General features: G+C 39.4%; 3 protein-coding genes across 5 annotated transcripts; all 3 read right to left on the reverse strand.

Moving 5' to 3' along the window:
* Positions 1 to 2081: 2081 nt before the first annotated feature.
* ndufa4a (NDUFA4 mitochondrial complex associated a) lies at positions 2082 to 3722 on the reverse strand. The gene is made up of 4 exons (XM_004552421.4): positions 3562 to 3722; positions 2878 to 2966; positions 2697 to 2757; positions 2082 to 2353 (listed from the first exon to the last, which is right to left on the reverse strand). The coding sequence occupies exons 1-4, from the start codon at positions 3601 to 3603 to the stop codon at positions 2297 to 2299; spliced, it is 249 nt and encodes an 82-aa protein (XP_004552478.2). The 5' UTR covers positions 3604 to 3722; the 3' UTR covers positions 2082 to 2296.
* Positions 3723 to 6988: 3266 nt separating this feature from the next.
* slc35b1 (solute carrier family 35 member B1) lies at positions 6989 to 13695 on the reverse strand. Its single transcript, XM_004552422.5, has 9 exons — positions 13007 to 13695; positions 11034 to 11125; positions 10718 to 10848; positions 10569 to 10599; positions 9925 to 10085; positions 9652 to 9778; positions 8250 to 8356; positions 7962 to 8115; positions 6989 to 7675 (listed from the first exon to the last, which is right to left on the reverse strand). Exons 1-9 carry the CDS (start codon positions 13129 to 13131, stop codon positions 7623 to 7625), a joined length of 981 nt encoding a protein of 326 aa, XP_004552479.1. The 5' UTR covers positions 13132 to 13695; the 3' UTR covers positions 6989 to 7622.
* Positions 13696 to 13941: 246 nt separating this feature from the next.
* fam117aa (family with sequence similarity 117 member Aa) lies at positions 13942 to 23129 on the reverse strand. Of its 3 annotated transcripts, none has more exons than XM_004552424.3 (8): positions 22583 to 23129; positions 21054 to 21196; positions 18403 to 18498; positions 18097 to 18210; positions 17664 to 17780; positions 17082 to 17307; positions 16767 to 16941; positions 13942 to 15348 (listed from the first exon to the last, which is right to left on the reverse strand). In XM_004552424.3, exons 1-8 carry the CDS (start codon positions 22704 to 22706, stop codon positions 15135 to 15137), a joined length of 1209 nt encoding a protein of 402 aa, XP_004552481.1. In that variant the 5' UTR covers positions 22707 to 23129; the 3' UTR covers positions 13942 to 15134. The 3 variants fall into 3 exon arrangements, with proteins under 3 accessions (XP_004552481.1, XP_004552480.1, XP_004552482.1); XM_004552423.3 differs by having other exon boundaries at positions 21054 to 21199; positions 22583 to 23127; XM_004552425.4 differs by lacking the exons at positions 21054 to 21196; positions 22583 to 23129 and adding an exon at positions 19041 to 19454.
* Between the last annotated feature and the right edge of the window lie 1269 nt (positions 23130 to 24398).

Raw genomic sequence — 24398 nt, forward strand, 5'->3', positions numbered from 1 at the left:
GAAAGCACAATTGTTACAACAAAGTCTTTTTTTTATTTAATGCATTTATTCCTCAAAAACACCAAAGTCGATGTAAAAATTATTAACATTTTAAAAAAAAATTAAGAAATCTGTTAGATAAGTCTAAATGCCAATTTCCTTATATTTTAAGGTAGTGATTTTGCATCATTAATTCAAAAAATGTCTGTACACATTAGTGATACCATGAATAAGGCAGAAAGCGAGTTTTCTCTCCCCTGATGGAGTGTTCACTATGGACCAAGTACGCCACTGGCTTCCATCTTGTCACCCCTTTAAAACAGATTTTATTACCTCTAATAAGAACCTATCTGGAGTGAGGCTTGGCAGCATATATACAGTGGCTTGCAAAACTTTCCCACAGATTCTCGACTGGATTTAGATCTGGATTTTGACTGGGCCATTCTAACACATGGATATGTTTTGTTTTAAACCATTCCATTGTTGCCCTGGCTTTATGTTTAGGGTTGTTGTCCTGCTGGAAGGTGAACCTCCGCCCCAGTCTCAAGTCTTTTGCAGACTCCAAGAGGTTTTCTTCCAAGATTGCCCTGTATTTGGCTCCATCCATCTTCCCATCAACTCTGACCAGCTCCCCTGAGCTAGATCTCTGCAGCTCGTCCAGAGTCACCATGGGCCTCTTGGCTGCATTTCTGATCAGTGCTCTCCTTGTTCGGCCTGTGAGTTTAGGTGGACGGTCTTGTCTTGGTAGGTTTACAGTTGTGCCAGACTCCTTCCATTTCTGAATGATCGCTTGAACAGTGCTCCATGGGATGTTCAAGGCTTGGGAAATCTTTTTGTAGCCTAAGCCTGCTTTAAATTTCTCAATAACTTTATCCCTGACCTGTCTGGTGTCTAAATCCAATCGAGAATCTGTGGCAAGATCTGAAAACTGCTGTTCACAAACGCTGACCATCTAATCTAACTGAGCTGGAGCTGTTTTGCAAAGAAGATGGGCAAAGATTTCAGTCTCTAGATGTGCAAAGCTGGTAGAGACAGACCCTAAAAGACTGGCAGCTGTAATTGCAGCAAAAGGTGGTTCTATAAAGTATTGACTCAGGGGGCTGAATAATTACCACACCCCACTTTTCAGTTATTTGTAAAAAATGTTTGGTATCATGTATCATTTTCGTTCCACTTCTCACGTGTGCACCACTTTGTATTAGTCTTTCACGTGGAATTCCAATAAAATTGATTCATGTTTGTGGCTGTAATGTGACAAAATGTGGAAAAGTTCAAGGGGGCGGAATACTTTTGCAAGCCACTGTGTATATGTGTGTGTGTGTGTGTATATATATATATATATATATACACACACACACACACACACACACACTTAGATTAAAAGCTGATATTGTGCTATACACTGTAGCAAAAGCCCCAAGGTGAAAACTGGGGGATTCACGTGTATGCAAAACTACAGAGGATGGGTGAAGACTCCAACGAGGGCTTCCATTCAAATATGAAAGTGTCCTTGACATTTTCTGCACTGCACTGACTGCTCATCCTTGTCGCATTTCTCCAGGCTGCAGATGGAAAAGCACGACCTGTTGACATTTACAAACTTATCTGGCTGAGAGCGATGGCATTCTGTAAGAAGACACACCTCCAAATGTCCCACTGCCAACTTCCAGTTCATTCCACTTAATGTGTAACACGAACACGCTACTGCTCTAAACCATCAAGTCCAGCTTTGAAAAGGGGGGGGGGGGGGGAGAGAAACCCACACACCTTTTTGCCACCATGTCTTCTCGATTGAAGCAATTGCAACCAAAGGTGGTTCAAATACAGACAGGGTTTCCTTTTTATGTCAAAAGATTGGACAGCAACCAAAGTAGTGTGGTACGTAATTTACTGTTAATTGGGTTAAAGCAGGACAAAGCTAAAATTAGGTGAATGCAAAGCAGGTATAGCAGCAGCAGAACATGACAAATGTAAAGAAGTTGTGGACATTGGTCTGAAAAGTGATGCAATATGTATGCATATTAGACACTGGAAAGTGATGATGCAAATTAAGACAGGACAAGCATATAGCAGGCAACAGCACATGAAAAAATAAAAACAAATTTTCTCAGTATAGAGGAGAAAAGACTCCTGTACTTTATTGATGAGACTGTGAGTAAATCAATATCCAAAAGCCAAATCGATGCAATGAGGAAACTTAAATATGTAACATCTGTGCGGGTTAAGCCTCTGCATCATTAAGCTTTCCAGAGGAACGTTCACAATGAGCCAGTTTGTGCAGATCTGCCGATCTTTGTGCTTGTGGTCCAGCTGTTGTTTAGAAATCAGGACGGTCCTTCTTCAGCTTGCTGTAGTCCATGTTGACTGTGAAAAACTGAAAAGACAAACACAAAAAAATAAATAAAAAATAATTAGGCCCAACACCAAGATTGCACAGAAAAATGCATGCACCACCATAAATGGTTTGGGTCACTTGCCACAACAAACACAACTACATCAAGTTACACTCGTTAATGACTTGATAAGATTTGTTAACACAGGTCAGCGTTAACAAGATTATGTTTGATTAGTCCAACTAAAGAGGAATTATCCCTGGATAAGAAACTCCACCACTAAAGCTGCACAATACAATCCAAGAGTAAAACCACCTCCACTGTTAAATACATCAGAGCAGAAAAATCAAGACTGCAAGACAATTAAACATAAGGGATGCACACCTTGTACTGATCATTTGGGCCAAGTTTGTTCCAGGGCTCTGGATTATTCTTGCGATCCCAGCTGCAGAAAGAAGAGTTAAAGAGTAACTCCTAGGTACATGGCAACGAACTTGAAAATTCTCTTGTATGCAAACACGAAAAACAAACACATTTTTAATTAAGAAAACGACACATGACTTACCAGACATCAGGGTTTCTCAAGCCCAGACGGGCGAGGTACAACAGAGACATGGCTGCTCCTCCACCGATGAAGATGAAAAGGGGGATCAGCTGTAAGAGACAAAGGAAGATAAGGCATCTTATCAGCTGAGAGAAGCCTAAAGCTCTCAAGACAATGACACTCAACTACATGTTTACACTGAAAACACGCCCCTGCTCACGTAGGCAGCCTCTGGAATGAAACATGAAACGAACAGGGGCTAAAATTGGCCAACTTTAACTACCATAACTATAAAATATATACACATATTTTGTCGAAAAGAGAGGCGCTTTTGTGGGTTCTATTAATAGTTCACAAGGACTTGCTAACCCAATGTAGCCAGCTAACTAGTGGGAGCAGCTATTTAGAGGACATGAAAAGGCTCTTCGTGGCTAATAATCAACAACCATCGAATGACTAAAGTCGTGACCTTATTTAACTGAAAGTCATCAGCTGCCAGAAGGATCACTCTTAACCAACAAATTACACAGAAAAAATGAAAACAAAGACTGCTACATACTTTGATCTCTCAAAGTCAGTGCGGTCAAACGCAGAGGCTAATCAAGCTAGCACTGCTAACTGGCAACTTAGCCTAGTACCAGCCTGGGCTCTCAAAAAGATTACCCAAAATGACTTTTAACCTGAATATAGTTGCAATATACTTACAGCTGGGTGACTTCTAAGTTGTTTGCGGACTATGGCGAGCATTTTGTCGTTCCTCGCGTGCCAACTTAACCGACTTTGTACCCAAATAAAAGGATTACGAGCAGTCTTGCCAGAACAGTGCGCAATTTAATCCTTGAGAAAGGGCGGAAGGAGGGTAGAGCAAGCACCAATAGGATGCTCACACACTGCCTGATCCAGCGTGATTAAAAAACGGAATTAATTATTACTATGTTCAGTATGCATATCGATAATTTTGTTAGTGGATATAATAAATTCCGAATAATTTCACATGGCTTAATTAATGAGCTGTTATAATGCTCGAGCTTTGATTTCCACGCAGCATTTTTAATCCGGCAAAGTCAAAGTGGTTTAAAAGCCCCAACAATTGCTTATTTTGAACAAAACAAATATTTAATATATATTCTCTTTTTCTTGAGGTCAAGAATAAAATTAACCTTCAGGACTGTCTCTGTTTGTGAAGCCTAAAAAATGTTCGTCTTAATTTAATTTGGAATACTTATTTTATGTACCTATTTACCTACTCCAATGAAAAAAAAAGTATTTTATTATTCTTATTCCCAATATTTCGTTCAAATTTTATGTGATTATTAAACAAAGAAAAGCTTAGATCCTACCGAGGTTATTGTAATTAATTAAAACTAAAATAAAAACTAGTAGATGTCGAAAAAGCTTTTTAGTTAATAAAAATAAAAAAGTACACTTTTGAAAAAATATATATAAGCTAACTGAAACGATTTTGTGTACTTGAAAAAAAAAACTTAAAATAAAATGAAAAACATATCGTAACCAGCCTGATGAGGCTTTGATGAACATGTTTATTGGGACTTGTGGGTGACCTGCTTTCAGAAAGGTTTTTTTTTTTAATGTACTAGATATTCTGATTTTTTCCCTAAACATCCTCTCCAGGAGATGCTCTCCATATCCTGGAGGCCTAAAATAAAGACTTAAGCTAATAAAAACTCAATGAAAAGTAAACATTTGTAACCAAAATGAGCAAACACATTTTGGGAGCTATATTAAACTCAACTGAAGTCAAAACTCAATAAAATAAATAAATAAAAATAATTTAAAAAAATAATTCTGGTTCCCACTGATCCAGAACAGATATTTTTTCATTTATCATCTTATACTGCACTATAAATATAAATTGTGTTTACTGTAATATGTGCAGTCAGCTATATATGTTTCCCATACCAAGACAGAAGTAGCTGTTGCTCATAATTATATCAAGCTACAGTATAAAGTCTACCTAATGTTAAATTCCCCTTTACTCTATTTAAAAAAATCTTTAATATTAGTGGCATGATAGATAACAGTAGAGACACACCATGATCATTATGATGTTTGAGAATAAATATTCAGAGTAATTCATTATGTATTTCATTATTTGCTTCTTAACTTTGTTCTAGGGAAATGAAAAGTTTCATAACTCCTTATCTTGCTCTATGGCATCTACAGAGAGCAAGGTTAGAAGGTTAGAAGTTTACATACACTCATCATGGGTATGAAAGTTATGGTAATTTAGTTTTTTTTAAAAAAACATTTCTTTTTCGAGAGGGGAATGATTGCACAGCTTAGATCTTTAAAAAACAAAGAATTGTGGGCATAAGTTTGAATGTATTTTGGATTTTCGCTAATCCAGTGTGTCAAAAGTATACAGATACATATTCCTATATATATATAAACATATATATATATACGGCACACATTCACCCAAATCTTTTTTGACAAGGCAAAGGCCTATTAACTTCTCATCACAGAGAATGATTGGTTACAACTGGTAATTTCTCTTTGCCAGCATAAGGAGGATTCACTGGATTGACCAGTACAGAACAATGGGACACAGCTGGGTGTTCCAAAAGGATCACCAAACAATCCAAAGCACAAATCCAAAGCTGGGTTTGGAATGGATAAAGGAGGCTAGCATTAAGTTTCTGGAACAAATTCTCGACTCTATTGGAAATTTGTGCAGTATGATTAAAATCCAACTTCTTGCCAGGGAATCAAGCAGATTAAAAAAAATAAAATTCTGCCAAGAAAAGTCAAATGTTCAGCCAGAATTCTTCCAGCAGCTTGCTAATGGCTACCAAAACTGTGTGGTTGAGCTGAAACTTGCTAAACAGAACAATTCGTGTTTTTAAAAGCCATTAAAGATGTTTGTCGTACAATCATTCCACACTGGAAAAACAACAGTTCAAAGAAATAACAAAGAGTCCAAAATCATCATGACTTTCATGACCTTGATGAGTTATCATATTTTTTTAAAGTTGCTATTTTGTTTTCACTTTTGTTTTATTTGGATTTTCTCCTCACAGTTAATGTTGTTAATTTGTTGTTGAGGCCTCCCCTCTGCACTGTTATGAGTTGTAATTTTATTTTTTGAACTACAACTGTGGTATATTTAAATGCTAAATGCTACTTTCATATAATTTCCTGGGTACTTTCTCTCAAAGTGCACACAGAGTATATAATTTGCATTATACATAAATAGTGCTCATTTACTTCAAATTTATTTTAATTGAATGATAAAATAGATCTCAGATTTCACTGTATGATATTGGTGAACTATGATATTGATGTTAAGAGTTGGTTATAAAAATGTATTAATTAATCATGCTAAAGAAAACAAGAATTGGGCTTTGGACTGTGACATTTAGAGTGGGTGTAAAACTAATCTAAGTGGAAGGTTAAACCCTGAAAATGTCATCAGATTTCAATTTTTGCTATCAAATGCACTTATTAAATTATGACAGATTTAAAAATCTTGGGGGGGGAAAACACTTATGTCCCCTAAGTACTTTGAGGACCTATAACTTAACATTTCTGTAGTATGAAGGTAAAATTTTGCAGGCCTTATTTAAATACATTAAAGATTGCATATTTTGATTCTTTATTAAATATAAAGAAACAAAACAGGCTGCTGTTAACATCTCTTATCAGTGCATCCATGTTTTAACTGCAGAGTTCACTGTCAGCTATTTCTCCTCCAAACACTGCATTGATTTTCAAGACAAAACAAAACCCTGGCTATTTAGTTTTAATTGTCAGGTTTAAGGACATTTCCCTTAAGATATAATCAATATTCCAGTTTTTTATCAGTTCCATTCAAAATATTGATTATGGGGCATTTCATATTTAGAAGTCCAGTGTCCTTTCATTCCTTAGGTGCATTTCCACAATCAATGCATCTTTAAAAATATTATTTGAAGTAGAGAAAATTGTGTAAGCTACATATTATTGGAATATCGATGGGTGTTTAAATACATTTAATTGTTGGGTTTGGCTAACAAGTTTAACAAGTAGCTGGTGATTAGTGCCATGATGCAGTCAATACCATTCTAGAATGAACCGATTTGAACCAGTTTTTAAAAACTGGAAAAAAAAAAGAATAAAAATGACAACAAAATATAATAATTTCCCTTTTATGGCAAGTAATTTTCAACTTTAGAAAATAAACGTAAATACAATTTAAAAGTAAGACTGGACATAAGACAACAGGCGACATACAACCGTCTAAATTTTCATAAAGGACATTAAACTTACTAATTGTTTTCTCAGACAAACTAAATGTTACAATTACACACATTCAAGCATCCATTTGTAAACCATTTGGTGTAATTTCATGGGTTAACTGCTGGAAATGTATTTCTAAGGCCTTGTTTGGTTCAACATCAATCCAAGGCAGGTGAGCTGGTTTCAGAAACAATAAAGATTTGTCTAAATAAAATAAGGTTTACACCTGTGCACTTCAGCCAGTTCAAATTCTTCCACAAAAAGGACTGCAGGTTGTGTCACAGCTCATTCTGGACTTGATCCCATATAATGCATCTCTTCAGTATATCAACTGTACACAACAGAAGCTGGAGTTGAAAACTACAACGACTCTCTTTTAAATGCAGTAAAATATCTGACCATAGTTCAACAAGTCATAGGCACATATAGTGTGCCTGTACATGATGTCTTATGAAAATAATATACTGGCTATAGTGTTTCCAATCTAGTGTTTCTCTTCTTTTTTTCCTCATGTGCGCCAGTGTGTTTCAGTGTGTAGTCTTCTTGGGGGCTTTGCCAAATTTAGCATCCATTCCAAGACCTAAAGTGAGAAAACCAAAGATGTGAATGGAGGGAAGACACAACATCTGAACAGATATTTTATATACATTTAACCTGATGAAATGTCTTGATGCATACTCAATCATCCAGGTAAGTAAATTCCAAAAATTTGACTCTGTTCATCTGGATGTAGCGTTTTCAATGGGAGAAACGTTTTGTCACTTGGATTGAAAAGACTATGTCCAGATGAACAGAATCAACCTTTTGGAAACCTGACAAAATGGAAATCTAATATATTAAAATACGAAAGTAATATAGTTACTGACCGAGGAATACGAGAATGGTGCCAACCCACTGCATTGTAGTCATTACATTGCCAAACAAAATAACAGAGCCAAGGATGGTGAAGAACTTCCTCGTAGTTGTGACAATGGAGCAGGTCAGAGGCCCAAAGTACACAACTGTCATGAAGATGAAGGTCTGAAAAAGGAACATTTGAGCCGGTCAGTCAGGATGTCAGTCATTACTAAGTATCTATTGTAAAACACAACAGGGTGTTTCCTGTTCTTTAATATGGCATTGCTAATAATCAGTACTCGCATTGATCCACCTACCTGGCCTAAAGCACTGGTGACTCCAAACAGAAATATATTGTAAAAGATGCCCGGGTGGCGCTCTGCAAAACTCAGGAATTCCCACACTTCCCCTGTCCACAACACCGCTGAGAACAGAGAGGAACGTAACATCAACAACTTTTCAAAAACACAGTTCATTTCTGACTATCCTTGGTAAGAAAACCAGACCGAGTTCACAGTGTGAATGTACAGCACCACCAAGTGGTTCTGTACAGTATTAGCAGTTAGGTGAAATCTTAGTGTGGGGGTGTAATGAATTTGTATGAGTGGAGGTATAAGAATACCTTTGCATCTTGGGAAATACTAGACATCAAAGTCTTGCTGTGCATGTTGAAACCAGGAGTATATCTGCATTTGCACACATTTGACAACCAATAACTAAAAGCTGTTAAGGTTGCATATTGGAACTGCACTTAACGCTTACAAAAAAAACGCCATAGCTTTATAAAATGTAATTTAGCATAATAAAGTGGTTCAGGAAGGATAGAAAAACACTCCAAGACGGCAGACCCTACCAGTTAGTTAGCTTAAAAGTGATGACAGTCCTCCAGTTCTCATATAATCTTTGACCTTTTGATCTTTATCTCAGAGCCCATTAGTACCCAACCTTAAAAAACCCATCATTAAATTGTGTTAGTTTTATGTGCCTTGCTCTTCAGCATATTGTAGCAATCTGCTAACAGAACTGAGGGCTTTGAGGTGGAGGATTTCTTATCTAAAAAGATAACACTCCGCACTATGCCTTGACTGAATTAATGAGTTTTTGCCTCCTGAGGGAAAAGTGCACACATTTTCTGCTTCTAATGCAGCTGTTATTGGTTCTGTTTGAGGGTTTTTTTTTTTAAACTTCTTGCTACCATCTACTTCATCACACCCGCTATTCATCCTGGAGCTCATGTCAGAATCCAGAATGAGAATAAAATATACCAAACTCACATTAAAATCACCTTAGGAACACAGCACTACACCTTATGGTACTTTTGTAAATGCAAAATCACCATGAGGTGATTTCACTTTGAATTGGTGTTTAAAAAGTTTTGAGTGGAAAAGCACCTGAAGAAAACTACATTAAACATAGGATATTTTGTTCTTATCTTTAATCAAAAATTTTTTGTTAATTATAAATATTATAGCACCATAAGAAATTTTCTTCAAAAGCCTTAAACCGGTACTATGCTCTTAGATAATTATTCATAAAGAAAGCTTTGAAACCATATATTCACCAGTGTTGGCAGTACTGAACCACACCAAGGTGAGTTTGCTCATTAGTGTCTCCTCTCTAGCTGCAGGTGAGCAAATCAGTGTAATGGCCAGATGTATTTTCAGTTGGAATGAGAGCCTGCATGCTCCTGACACATATTCTATTAGATGTGAGACTCACCTAGTCCCAGCACCAGACTGGACCACATGTTGATGTTCAGCATCATGTGGTTCGCACCCGTCTGGAAGCGAGCCCTCATGTGGTCCTGGGCCACACCAGTCAAACCGTCCAATGTCAGAGAGACCAGCTATGATGCAGCAAAACACAACACTGAGACGTGAGATGAAAGTAATGGGAAAGTCAAAGCACCCGTGAGGACACGAGGGAGATGCAAGCAGATGGGCAGCATATGAGGACAAATAGGTGAAATGAACAGAATATGTGTTAGCTCACCAGCAGAATCTCTCCAAAGCCAAAAATATGGTCATCACCAACAGCAGAGCTCTTGTTGGGTTTATAGAGAAAAAGAGCAACACCGCTCACAATCAGCAACACACACAGGTATTTAGCCAGTGGATACTTCTTCCTCAGTATTGTCACACCGAGGATCATCACTGCAAGGACACAATAACAGAAATATGAAGCCGATTGATACCAGCCTGGACAGCGTGTCAAAACTTCAGCCCTGAGAGTGAAACATATGGAAGGAAACAGAATTCAAGCGATAACCAAGCTGTGAGGGGTGAGAGTTAACCTTCATGTATAAACAGGACATACTGTAATATGCAAAGCAGGCTCTCAGCTCCACATGCCTAAGAAGAATATTCAAACTAAATGTGTCCCTAATCTGTAAGAAAAGACCTCAGAATCACTCGTGTTTGTTTGGTAGCCTACACTTTAAAAAAAAGTAAATAATTTGACTTTGTATATTTCCTCATACACACCCTGCATACTGTACACTTTCTGAATTAGTCAGTACAGACAGACTGTTGTCTACGGAAACAAAGGTAAGCAGTGACAAAATATTATGTAAATGATATGGTGAAAGAAAGCACTTTAAAAAGCAACACTACAACACTTATTTTTGTTCGATTTACCTGGTATGGGTTTGCAGGATTTCCCCAAAACCTATCAAACAAAAACGCAGTTATAGAATATGCAAGGCTCAAGCACAAATACACATACAATGAAAAAAGAAAAACACATAACCAGTTACTGTTGACCCATTTAAATAGGGCATACTCACCTGGGTGGGATAGTTGACATATTGAAGGGCAGAGTTACTGGACACCATGGCTCCAAGATAAGAGAGCGAGCACAGGCCATAGAGCCAGCTCTTCGTGTGATCTGGCTTGGAGCTCTCAAAAAACTGGATCACTAATTATTAAAAGAGAATTAAAGAAAAAAGTTCACAACATTACATTATTTTAAATATTAGGCAGAGAAGTTAACATACAAGAGATTCGACTGGTGTTGTTCTCAGGTGTTTCCTAGCAGAGTCAGTGGAGTCTTTTAACCACTGTTATTAGTTTTTGTGTGCATTTTGTGCAGCACATACTCACAGATCTTTGCAAAGACACAACTGATGATGCACTGGATGAAGACCAGCGTACGGGCGAATCTGAACTTCTCGTGACCATAATCACCTCGAGTGCTAGAAAACAGAGAGCAACAGCATGTTGAACACAACAGACCCGTCTTGGCAGGAGCATGCAAATAGCTAGGTTAAACATCTGAGTGGTTTCATGTGTCTCCTAGCTGTGAAAAGGGCATTCAGAAAAGGAGAGTGAAAGAGGGGTGTGGTGAGGGTAGCAGTCTGTTAGTGGACCAAAAGTTTTTTCAGCAGCTGTCTTGCTTGAGTACTTGGTGTCAGTTTGCAATTGTTTTTAGTGGGCTAATCTGAAGATAATATGTCCATATTCATAACAACATGTAATAACATGTAATAAAAGTCAGACATTGGTTTGTAGAAGTGCCGCTTCACCTCACATGGCATTTTCAAGTCATCATTTTGAAACCAGAGAGTATTCCTGTACCCTTTGTTGACAGCATACCATCTGTGTCCTTTCTCAGTATGTGAAAGAGAACACAGGCAGAGCTCTGCTTACTTTACATAAGCCAGACTGCAGATTTTAAAGTTGCATGTATAGGAGAAACAGTATACATGAAACTAAAATGTCTCTTTTGCAAAAACTTATGCCTGAACCAGTAAATCTCTGAGATTTTTAAATATACTCCCCAAAAAAGAAAAACAACGCAAAAACAAAAGTCTGTGTAATGCAGAATTTTGCTTTTAAGATAGACTAAAAATAAAAAAATTATTCTTCAGAGAAGAATTTTTCCAGATGTCTTATTCTTTTGCATATTTCTCACACACGTTTCATTTCATCAAACAAATTTTAATATTAGTCAGCGGTAACCAGAGAAAACCATGATTTAATTTATTAAGGCAAAAAGAGCCAAACCTGTGTGAAAAAGTAATTGCGCCCATTTATCGTTAAACCACAAGTTAACTCTAACTACCGCAGTTTGAAAGCTGAGCCCAGTTTCACTAGTCACACCCAGGCCAAACCCGTTGAATAAAGAAATTGCTTAAATAGATCCTGTCTGACAAAAGATCAACTTTTTAGAAAGTTTGAATCCCATCTTATCTGATGTAAAACTAACACATCATAACAGCAGCAGTCAAACATGGTGGTGGTAGTGTTATGACCTGAGGCTGCTTCATGATCAGAACAACTTGCTCTAATTGATGGAACCGCAAATTTTGCTCGACCAGAAAATCCTCATAGAGAATGTCCAGCCATCAGTTTGTGCCCTACAGTTTAAGTTCACTTGGGTTAAACAGGAAGACAATAATCTGAAACACACCAGCAAGTCCACCTCAGAGCTGCTAAAAGCTGCTAGTCAAAGTCCAGACTTAATTCAGATTGACCTGAAACAGACATTCATTTTCAAAAAACCATTTAATGTGGTCAAACCAATTCTACAAAGAACAGTGAGGAAAGCAATATCTGCCCTACAGTGACATAAAGGAGTCATTGCCAGTTATCACAAATACTTGATTACAGTTCTTGTTACCAAGGTTGGCACAACCGCTTATTAGTTTTAGGGGGTAATTACTTTTGCAGAGCCCGGTAGGGTTTGATAGCCCCCCCTTTAATAAATTAAATAACAAGTTAAAAAATGACGGTTTATATTTACATGGGTCATCTTTGTCTAATAGTGAAATTTAGGTGTGACAAATATGTAAGAATAAATCAATCAATCAAAAAGGGGGGATACTGCTGCAGTACTGTATTTAGTTTTACTTAACAGATCTGGAGATCTACAAAGACAGTGCTTCAGGTCATATGCTCATATGATTACGATTATGAGAACTGTGATTTTTTTTCTAATGACAAAACTATAACCAAACTCCAACTAAAATTTTAATGTATGCATAGCAATATTAAAGCGGCAGCTTTTTGAAGGGAGTTTTGGTTCACAGCAGCATAACAATGTCTCTAGTTTAGCTTCGTTACTTGTTACTTACATCGTCTCTTGCAATATTCCGTAATAAAAGTAGCACACGAAGACTCCGAAGAAGCAAACGATGAACCGTAACCTCATATTGTCCCACAGCCAGGCGGGCTTCCCAGCTCCCTTTCCCGCTGCCATGCCGTCGTCGACCACGCCGGGAATGTTAACCGACACCACCGCTCCACTTCCCGCTCCTCTCGCTCCGACCTCTCGCTCCACTATAGCCGCTATCACGAGCCCGGAAATGGCGCTCGCGTGTTTACGTTGGCTGTGGATTATGCACCAGCTGGAAGACTTGGTGATATATCGCAGTAAATCTTATTTGCCGGAGCTTTCCAACTCTTGTCTTGAGATTCGAGTATCATGCCATAGTTGGTTGCCCTATATCACCCCAGACAGAAGGGCCTTCTAGCTGTGCAGCTGCTATATTAAAAGCATCCCGTTTTTCACACCCGAGTAACGGTGTAACGGTAAGGATGTGCCGCTAGAGTTTTCATTGGGAAATTAAAACCTGCAATTAGCAGGAAAAGTTATCTTCTAAAAGGACCCATTAGGTGTCAGCACCTGAGCCTGTACGCTTATATTAAGTTTAATAAAACTACCCTGAGTCATACAGGCATAATAACGTGTTTAATATACGCCGCTCCAATCCTGCAAACAAAACGCTGTCTCTTCTGTGATCGTTTGGTGTTCGCGTTAACCTTTAATGGTTAGTCGTGACTTGAGGCAGCTATTTAAAAAGCCGAGGTCCTTTCTTGAAAATGTCGCGTGCCCTTTTGTCGTCCTAGGATGTGGATTAAATTCATTGGTCCGTGTAAGAACTATGGAGCCGCTTTAAGCCAATCACAAAGCTGATTTGGCAAAGGAGGGAGGGTTTAGATTTAAAAGCCCACAGACACACGTGTCAAATGCAGACACGACAACAAAAAATAACCACAGGAATTATAATTACCGTAGAAGGCATTTTAACGCCCCCAAAACAATTTTCTTTTATTGTTTTCTACACAGGCAACAGCACAGGTAACAGTAACTGCTATCACGTAAAAAGAATACAAAAAAAAGAAAAGAAAAAAGGCTGAAAAATTCTTCGTTGACGTTTACTCCCCATTTATCATGTAGGTCATTTATTATGTTGAAAAAACACAACTGAATAATAATTCAATCAAAGGGAAGTCAAGCTCTTCACTAACACTGTGGTCTAAACTCCAGGGTTCAAAAAAGGCTCAAACTGACAAACACTGCGACCTGCTCTAGTTATTAAAAATAGTTTGGTTATAACAAAGCCCCCTGTAGGCAAATAAAGCTACAAAATGTCTGCTTATAAAACAGCACAAGTCAGAACAGTGAAAACAGAAGCAGTATCGTGTGCTTCTTATAAGGACATAAAAATATGTATCTCCCTTGAAACACATCTGTAGAAAAGTAGGACATTGGAAACTTTAAGCCAAAAATATTTCAAACAGAGATATATATATATATAAAATTCAACAAATATTTTGTTTTTCATCAGTTAACCCTCACAAATTAAGCTGGATGTTTATCTAAAATCAACAATACTCGACTACAAAACCCATCAATTGTTTGGATAGTAAGAAGGCAAAACCTGTACCAGTGTGTGTTCTAAGTGCTAGGGTTTTTGACAGTAAATTCTCACGTTTCAAGATGAAAATAAAAGCATCCCTTCTAGACTGCGGTCTCTAACTAGAACAATTTTAATGCAAAAGAATGATTTAATAAACGCAAGTATTTATAAAGCTTTTCAAGCATTTCCACAACTTAAATCCTGCAGTCTAATCCATGCCTCATACGGTTGAATACTAGGACAGTTTAAGTGCTGATGAGGTAAATATCAGCTGAATCAAAGCTTCCTGCAGGTGGAAAAAAAACATAAAAAAAACCAAAACAAAAGATAAAGCGGGCAGAATTTAGGCCACATTTATTCTAAAGTATGACAGCAACAAATCTTCACAGTCACAAAGGTTATTTTGATCACAGTGATGATGGCGTGTTACAGCAGTGATGCAACACTGTCCATTGTCACGATGCATTAAAAAAAATATATATATATATCACATCCAGTTTCTGCTTGTCCTGGCAGTGCAATGTGGTTCAGTCCTGAGAGACTCTGCTCAGATATCCACCTACTGCATGCCCAGGTGCCTGGTAGGAGAGGCCTGACCTGAGCAGCCAGTGACGGGAGATACCGACAGGCCACGAAAGAGGAGGTCCATGGAGGGCAAGAGGGGCTTCAAAAGACTGACCGGGCAGAAAGCTGAGCCTCCGTGGGGGGTGAAGTTGACTTTATTGGGGTCAGGGCAGGATGACTGGAGGAGAGTCTCATCCTGATAGGCAGAGCTGTAGATGGAGAGATAGAAGCATGAACCCCCATACTGCAACACAGCATCCACGGCTTTATATGTAGTTACATATTTATAGCACCATAATAACAACTTCTACAACCCTTCAATTCCATTAAATCATTCAGTGAAAAGTAACTGTCACACAAGATCAGAAGGTTTCAAGTGTGCACTGATATTCTGACAAGACTAATTTAAGCTGTTTTCTTCAAAAGTGTATAAATTAGCTTATTTTCTAAGGTTGTCATAATGCATTGAGCCGCATAGTTGATTTAACACACATTTTTAGGCCAGGTGTCCTTCCTGATGTAACCTTCTCATTTATCCAGACTTGGGACTGCTCCAAGGCAGATACTGACTCGTGACCTCCTGAGGCTGGGTTTGCGTTTCCTCCGAGTTGTGACCTTTGGGCATTAGGCAATTTTGCTAATCAACACACTATGGAATCCCACAAATGTGTAGGATAAAATGCTTTTTCATCTGTTTCTGCTGATATAGTGACTGGAGATTTTTCTACAGAATATCAAATAAGGATGCCAATATTATTGCAATTAATGTGCCACAAATAATAAGTCATCCTAATTCGGTAACACAATCAAGGCTTCATTTTTCCTGTATATTTCATACTTAGTGACAAACAGAATTAACAGATGAAAACGTGGCATATAGGGAACCAATCTAAACTCAGATGGTGTCATAATTTGATAGCAAGTACAGTGTGCAAATAACATCATCTTACTTAAATAATCATAGATTATATATGCATTTATGTCTCTAGATAACTATGTCCTTCTTAACGGGTGGGCCAATCTCAACAAAACTTTGTATAAATATCACCACACATATAGGAATTATTATCATCTATATGTTTTTTTTTAAGGAAAAATTTCCTATAAATCCAAGTTCTTTCTATTTGTATATACATTATGTTTATATAATGATTCCCCTGCAAATGCAATGTTACGGCCTCAGTTTGTACTTGTTTCACGTGTCACGTGGCTTAATGTAAATAAGTTACATTTAAAAACAAATCCTCCTTGGAGACCTCTCAGACTGGAAGAGACTGGAAAAATGGCATAAATTTCATCAAAGTGGTGGACACTTGGTGCTCAACCTGGAAATGTTAAATTCATAAGGGACCACATGTAAATGCATAGCAAGCTGTTACAAAAATACACATAAATAATAAATTTGTATAAAACTTTTGCAACATTATTTGTCATTACTGGCTCCAAGATTACAACGTGTGCCTTTTGTCTTGTGATCTGAACTTGATTTGGAGTGGTAATGACATCCTGTTTTGCTCTGATGGTACTTGTGGGAGGGGTTTAGTTGGGTACAAAAGTAAATTTGTGGTATAGAAAGTAGGAAATAATTGCATGATATGATCTATGCATGATGCTTTGGTGTACTTACACTGCTTCCTCACACACTCGAACTCGCTCACAGCCTTCTGGCGGTTCGCGCTGAAAAGAGTAGGTTTTGTTGGGACGAGGCGAAGAGGAGCAGGCCTGCAGCAGAGGAGGATCCAGTGCAAATGAAGGAAGCGATGCTGATGGAGAGGGACACAAGATCTCATAGTCCACAGGCTCTGCATAAAGAGAGAGAGATTTTCACTAACAATACCAGAATTAAAGCAAATCTCTGTCTGTAGTATTATTATTTTTCAAAAATATATCCATTTATGGTTTAATAAAGCACTGCAAAACAGGAAATGTAAGCCTGTCTAACCTGGCTCTCCCATGGTGCAGGGAGATTGGGATGGGGATAAAAGTGATGGATTCAAAGGACAAGGTGAACCTGAAGGTGTCAGAAGTGACGTATCAAGAATACAAGGGGACTGAGAAGGAGAAAGAAGGGAAGGATCCAGTGGCCCCGGTGAGGGGTCACTCTGAGAGCCACTGCTGCATCTCTGGGCAGGGGCGGGAGCTCTGTGGCCATCTGGGATATCCAAAATCTGTGAAATTTAGAAGCAAATAAATGAAAATTTAGCATAATAACACTGAAGTGAATGTGAATAACGATCCTTTTCTTTTTTTCATGTCAGTATGGACCAAAATCTCTGAGGAATGTTTCCAGCACCTTGTTGAATCTTTGCTATGAATAATTAAAACAGTTCTGAAAGCAAAAGGCGGTCCACCCTGGTATTAGCAAGGTGTAACTAATGAAGTGACCAGTGATGAAATATGGCACACAGATATTTTGATGAGAAAAGCAACTGCACTATAAATTGGTTGATACTGGTAGTTCTTATAACCTTTTGATATTAAAACCTTTCTGGTTTTACGTATAAGCAAGTTTCAGTGCCCTAACCTCATGCTGATCGTCTTGTTTTTCACACACAAACACTTCCTCCAGCTCTAAGTTGAGGCCCTCGACGCTCCGTCGCAGCCGTGGAGCAAGTCTGTTCAGCGGCATCAGCGGCATCGTCTGAGGAGAAACGAGTATAATACGGACAAATTTTGAGGTAGCCTAAGCCTGATTATCTGGTTTTTCACTATTGCAATTGTTAATAGTGCATGTGAACAGTACAGAGTGATATGCTCGTTTCAAACTGTCTTTCAGAGACAGCATGGCAGTAGCACGGCAGACTTGATGACAGCCAGTACTAAAAAAAGAAGTGTTTTTTATATCCCTGTTACCAAGCTCCTCCTCGTCTGCCTGTGGAACACAGTCTGGCATTGGGAGCAATCATGAAAACTTTGTTGTATGTGTCCTTTAATATCCTAATTGGACAAAAGGCTACCTGAGTGACTCCTGCTGCATGACCTGCAGGCAGGGGGTGGGGGGGGAGCTCGCATCCTGCTGAGGGAGGGACATGGCGGGAACGCTTCTGCAACTGGTGTCTCAGCTTGGCCACCTGAGGGCAGAGTGGAGAGAAAAATGATTCAGGGGTCATTGTGATTCATTCAAGGTTAAGGTTCAAAGTTTGCCCTGAAGGAACCCTTTTGTTTCAGGCTATCAATGGGAGGCCAAAGAGAAGAAGAGTGTGGGTATGTGAGAGAAATAGAAGAAATGATTCATTAACTGCTTTAGTGTATACAATACTTGCCTCCCTTAGGTGCTCTGCACTGCCCCAAGAAGCTGAGCGCTTGTGCCCACCAGCACTTCGTCTTCCCCGGGTTTCCTCTGCCCAGGAACTTGGAGTCTTAAAAAAAAAAAAAAAAAAAAAAAAGGAAGAGAGAGAGCATATATAAATAAGGCATCCAGTGTTTTGCCTGACATGCTGTTGAGGGGCTCTGGTAGAAAATGGCCTAATTGGCAGTAATTCTGGCTGTCAGAAAGGGCGACCTTTTTGGAGACCCACTCTATTTTTTTTTTTGCCAAAACCAGCAAACTCCATTCGACACTCGTATGCACAACACTTAAGTTGAGCCCCACAGCTGTCTTGCACACCTGCCCCACAACAGCTGTACAGCGGAAGGCGACAAGAAACCACTATGAGCTGCAAAACAGCCCGGCTTACACTCTCATAAAAAAACATCCAAACCACATCAGTGTAAAAACTATAAATACAGTGCATTCAACACCTCAGTGCACTTACACACACAAATAAGTTATTTGTTGTTATTCACAAAGTCACACACTGTTGAGGAAAAACAAAAAGCAGCCAGCAAGCAGACTTTTTAGTGCACTTCTTCCTTTGTCAGTCACAACTCTGTAACATCCTTTTCACTCCTATATCCGTACCGATTTCTTCACATTGACTCTTGATCTTCTACCAGTGGGAGCTGGGTTGTTTGCTGCTGACTGTTGGTTGTATGCAGTAGACTGGACATTCATCATCACACGGGTCAACTTAAGCAACAGGATCCGATACTCTAGGTTCTGGTGCCTCCACGTTTAGGGTCAACTGCTTCACACACTTTCAAAGAATCTGATCCACTCCCTGGTGTCCAGTCTATTCATAAGCCACTCACAGGCAACCATGCACCGTGACTGCATTGTGAATTTCTGTCCCCCGAAACACAAGGTGCTCGGCCTCACAGCTCAGGGAAGTCTTACTGGTGCCATTACTGCCTGTAGAAAAACACCGACATCATCTCCTCTTCAGTCGACTCATACGTACTCTGTCGCCAGGCTAAATAAGTCCGAAAGCAGCATGAGTCAGTCATACAGTGGCATTGGTGTAGAGTTACGGCTACCAACCTCCCCCACCATCCAACATCAAAAACCCCACCCTCCCCAAAACATGGACAAGGGATCATGGAACACGAACCTATAAAAAGACCCCAAGGTACCAAAGCACTTGGTCTCCATGGCTAATATTTCCAGCTTGAGGCACTGATTAAAATGTGCTTGGTATTTATTTTTTTAATATAGTGAACAAGGTGGAAAAAAATATTATTTCCTTTACATTTTGGGCTAATTCTATAAAAAAAAAAAAATTCTTCATTTATGCAGAACCTCAGATTTAAGAAGTCCCAATCAGAGAGTTTTCATTTTTAAAGGTTACTATATTTAACTGCTGCTACTTTAATAGGTCAAATTAAAGAAAACTCTAATGAGATCTGCAATCTCAACAACTATTGAGTGTGTCAAGATCATTTTTAACCACCAAGGTGATTAAAAGTTAGTTAGAGAGGCAAGATTGAGATGGTTTGGACGTGTGCAGAGAAGGGCCAGCGGACATATTGGACAAAGGATGTCGAAGATTTGGGAAGACTACAGACGATTCATGGATGTAGTGAAGGAGGACATGGTGTGACAGAAGAGGAAGCAAAGAATAGGGTGAGATGCTGGCTGCTGTGGCAACACCTAAAGGGAGCAGTCGAACGAAGATGAGGATGACGAGGATGAGATTCCATCAGCTTTGTGCTAATTAGCAAAATGCTAAAACATTGTTGACTGTCAGCATGTTAATATAATGTTAGCATTTAGCTCAAAAACAAGCCAACAAAACTCAAAGAGCTGCAGGCACTAATTCAGACTAAAATCAAATGTAATTGCCTCAAACATTTAATTGATTAATTGGTTGCAGTTACTTTCATTTGATTCACTAAGTGATTATTCTAACACAGACTGGAATAAAAAGGTGCAGTAGTGTGCAAAGTAAAGAATGAAGTAACACCAAACAACTAGTCATATCATCTGACATAATGCAGAGGAACTATGGCAGAAGGAGGTGCTGGGTGGGGTGCTGCTGAGTACGTGTTAGTGTGGTTTTTGGGGAGTGCTGGGGGATGGGGTGCCTGTATAATGAGGTCAGGAGGGGCCTGTGTCTCACAATGGAGGCAAAGGGGGTTCGTTCGGGTTTAAACTGTGTCAGGAGAGAAGACGAAGCTTGCGGAGCTTGGCGATGTTACTCCAGGCTTTGTGCACTAGTTAGGAGCAGATACAGTCGAGGGGGGGGGAGCAGCGAGGGAAGAGAAGCAGATTTTTTTTTTAAAAGAAGAACAAAAACGAGTATTTCCAGTTGGCTGCCTTCCACCCGCCGCGCCGAACTGGAACCACCAGACACCTGCAGAGCTAACATCAGATATCTTGTCCTCTATAGAAATCGTTAACATCCAGGAGAAGCACAGCACACACAAGTTTGCCTTTTATGCAATTGATTCAACAGGTTCACACTGTGTTCCTGCACTAACAGAAGCACTGGTACAGAACAAACTGGGATTAATTGAGACCAAGCTCATTCGATTATAGCAACTCCATCACAGTATCACAGCAGATTTGGGGGTTTCGGGATATATTAATCATTACCTGCGTGGCTTTATCATTGACACAGCTAACTACTGCCCCGTCTGCCTCTTTGGGCCACTGCCCCTGGAGATAGGGTCCGACAATCGCATCCAAAGAAAGAGTTCGGCGGATGGTGGGTTTTGGTGGACGAGCCGTGGTTCTGTCTGCTGTGGAAACAGAGAAAATAGAAAGAAGCCAGGGGCATGTTGAGACTGTGTAAGCTTCCACTCAGTACATGTCGAAACTGTTTCTGTGCTGAAGAGGGATTGAACTCCTGCCTGTGTAATCATGTTTAGCCTTCAGTAAGACACTGTATTGGACATGTAAGTGTAAATAACTCTTTAGCCCCAGTGGCAGTTGCTCACAGCCTCCTTCCTTTCCATAAGTGTGCAGACCACAGGGCTGTGTGAGTGTAACAAGTGTGTATGTGTGCGTGTTGGCAGCGTTTTGTATCTCTGGCAGGTGTGGACCATGCCTTTGACCTGGAGCAAAGCCATCAAGCTACACAACGCTGGCAACACTCACCACAGCCAGCTAGTACATTTACAACTAATCCAAAAGCACACCCACAGTATGTTGTCATCAGCCCATGCTGCAGGGCAGACAGGACACATAAATAACATGCAGATGTGAGTTTTGTGGATACAGTGAAAGAACAAGCACTCAAAGTAAAACAAAGAGGTCTTTAAAGCTGCTGCTGTGTTAGCATGAAGCATGCAGCAGGAATCCCACAGGTCAGAGTGCTAAGGGGCAGCTGAGTGTCTAAATAACATTATGAGAACAGTGTTATGTTTCAGGGCTAGCAGCCTTCATTGTTGACTTAGCACGTTGGAATTGTGCTCTTTTGAGCACAATCCAAGTAAAACGGCTGGTGCATAGTTAGGCACACTGAAACAGTTCATGCCCTGGCTTTGGGTGAGAAGCATGGTCGTCTCTTGTATTTGCTTCTTAAATATTCTTCCTGCTTTTCTTCAGTGTGCTGTGGTTCATTAATCATTCAGTGTATGAATAGCTGGTCCTGGTGTTACATGCTTTCCCTCTAGAGCTCCAATTAACAGTTCTAGAGACTTCTGGAAGAATCTTTACAAAGGTGCACTGATTAAACTGCAGAGTACTTTGGGGAATTGAAAAATAATGCATTTCCTATTAAATATGTCAGAAAATAGCAACTATTCCCCCATCACAAATTCACAGTTTTGTCTTACCAGCTTTTCAAAATATAAAAATATGCAGTTTTTAAATGACAAGAACAACTTAATTCATCCACGATAAAAACAGCAGCAGGGTCAGTTTTCATTAATCACCCAGCAATTCATGTTTAATGATTAATCACTCTGGCTCAGTTCCCCTTTGTGATGATACACAGTCAATATTTTTGCTTGAATAAAATCCACTATATATCAAAACCACAAAACATTAACCCTTGGCCCCACTGGGTCACATTTCTAAGGAATAATGATGATTAAGTGATGCACAATCAAACTTTTCAGCTCTGGACCACATGGAAGTGAATGCAGATTCAAGCCCCCTCCTCCTGAGTGTGTATTTACCCGTCTTGACCTCTCTGCTGAGGAGAGCTGAGCCCCTCTGGAGCTGGTATGGGACTGTGGCTCTAAGGGGCTGCAGGCTGGGGTTGCTGCACCCCCGAGGCGCTCCTCCACTTCGGCTCGACATCCCCCCACTTGGCTCCCACAGCCGAGCGCAGCTTATGAAAACAGTCGTCCCTGCTTTTCTTTTTCCTCGTCGTTCACTGCAGCTCTCACGGGCTTTCTCACTGAGCGCGCTCACTTCATCCACACTGATGATCCAAAGCTCTGATCGGGCCTCTGGATGGAGAAACTACTCGAGCTTTCTTTTGTGATGTTGACCATGATGTTTGCTGCCTCACTGCTTAGTTTCGGGAAGAAGAAAAAACACGCGTGTTAAGTGAGCTTTGCAGTTTAACGCATTATACCAAACTCCGTATTATTCTTCATGCTGCAGAGTGAAAAGGGCACCAGCAGAGTCTGAGTGGTCCTGTGTCACATTGCTGCTTGTTTCCCTTGTCTGCAAAGTGACAACACAACTACTCAACCTGTGCAACTATCTCGTGCAGCATGTAATTCCAAGGGAGGATGATGTGGTTGGTTGCTGCAGAATATTACTGAGCACTTATTGGCCATCACATCCATCTGTCTCCTAAAAGGAAAGCCACCGCCCCCCCAAGCATTAAAAAAAATTGAAGCTCCCACCCACTTTGTTGAGATTTTTTTTCCTTCACTATGCGGGGCATGCGCCATCCCCTCCTCCCTTTAAAATCCACGTACAAACCTAAATCTATTCACAGGGTGTACGTGTGGCTGTGTGTGTGAGCCTTTGTGGTCTTTCAAAGAAAGTTCAGGGACCGCTAAAGGTCACTGCAGGGGTTCAAGGGATCGAGGGCAATTTTCTCTATTATATCAGAATAAAGCAATGGCACTGAAGTAACCTTAGAGCAACGTGCTTGTAGGTTTTGCAAGTTGGTAATCCTCCACAGGCTTAAGCAGAAATAGACAAATTAAAGTAATATTTTATTTGATACAATATTCCTAACAGATATTTTCACCATTCTTTTTTTCCTTCTATAAAAAACGTCTTCAACACAAGAACCAGGATTCGGGTTTGTGCACTGTTTACATGATTTTGAACTATTTGCTTGGATTTTTCATTTTTATTCTATCATAACCACAAAATATAGTTGAAATAATCCATAATTCCTGCCAGAGTTATAATTAAAATGTATAATTTCTTGTGGAATGCAGTTAATCATAGAGGAACATCTGCACTATTCAGTATGACTGATGTGCCAAATGGGAGCATCTACAGACTAAACAAATGATATGAACACGTTTTTATTTATGCTACATAGATGCAAATTATAATAATATACTTTTAAAGACCTTAACATTAAGTTAATGAGTTACTTAAAAAGTCCCTGCAGGCATTGTTTGTTCCCAGCAATATGTCCTGGCAGCATAACAAAAGCACAGGAAGCTTGCTGAAGGGCTGAGAGGTTCCTGTGAACTGATGAGGATTATGCTTGTAATGTTGAATTATTGCGTCAGGGAAAATAACATAGACAAAAATTAATCACTGGGTGTGTAGCTGTTTGACAACTCCATATTTCAGTGATGTAGATAGAATTTTTCACAGAGTGACTGCTGGAGGATTGTGGTGCCCTCTGAAAAAACAAAAAAAGCTTTGGTGAGGACAAAGCATGTCAGGACGCCCACGATCAGCATAGACTAGTCAGATCTGTCTATCATGAGTTATCAACTCCAGGAATTCTTTTACTACTGTTTCAACTGTTTCTTACATCAGCCATGAAATACTGACTATAAAGTTGGT

Source organism: Maylandia zebra, linkage group LG4 (assembly GCF_041146795.1).
Source record: "Maylandia zebra isolate NMK-2024a linkage group LG4, Mzebra_GT3a, whole genome shotgun sequence".
In the NCBI taxonomy this organism is placed as follows: domain Eukaryota; kingdom Metazoa; phylum Chordata; class Actinopteri; order Cichliformes; family Cichlidae; genus Maylandia; species Maylandia zebra.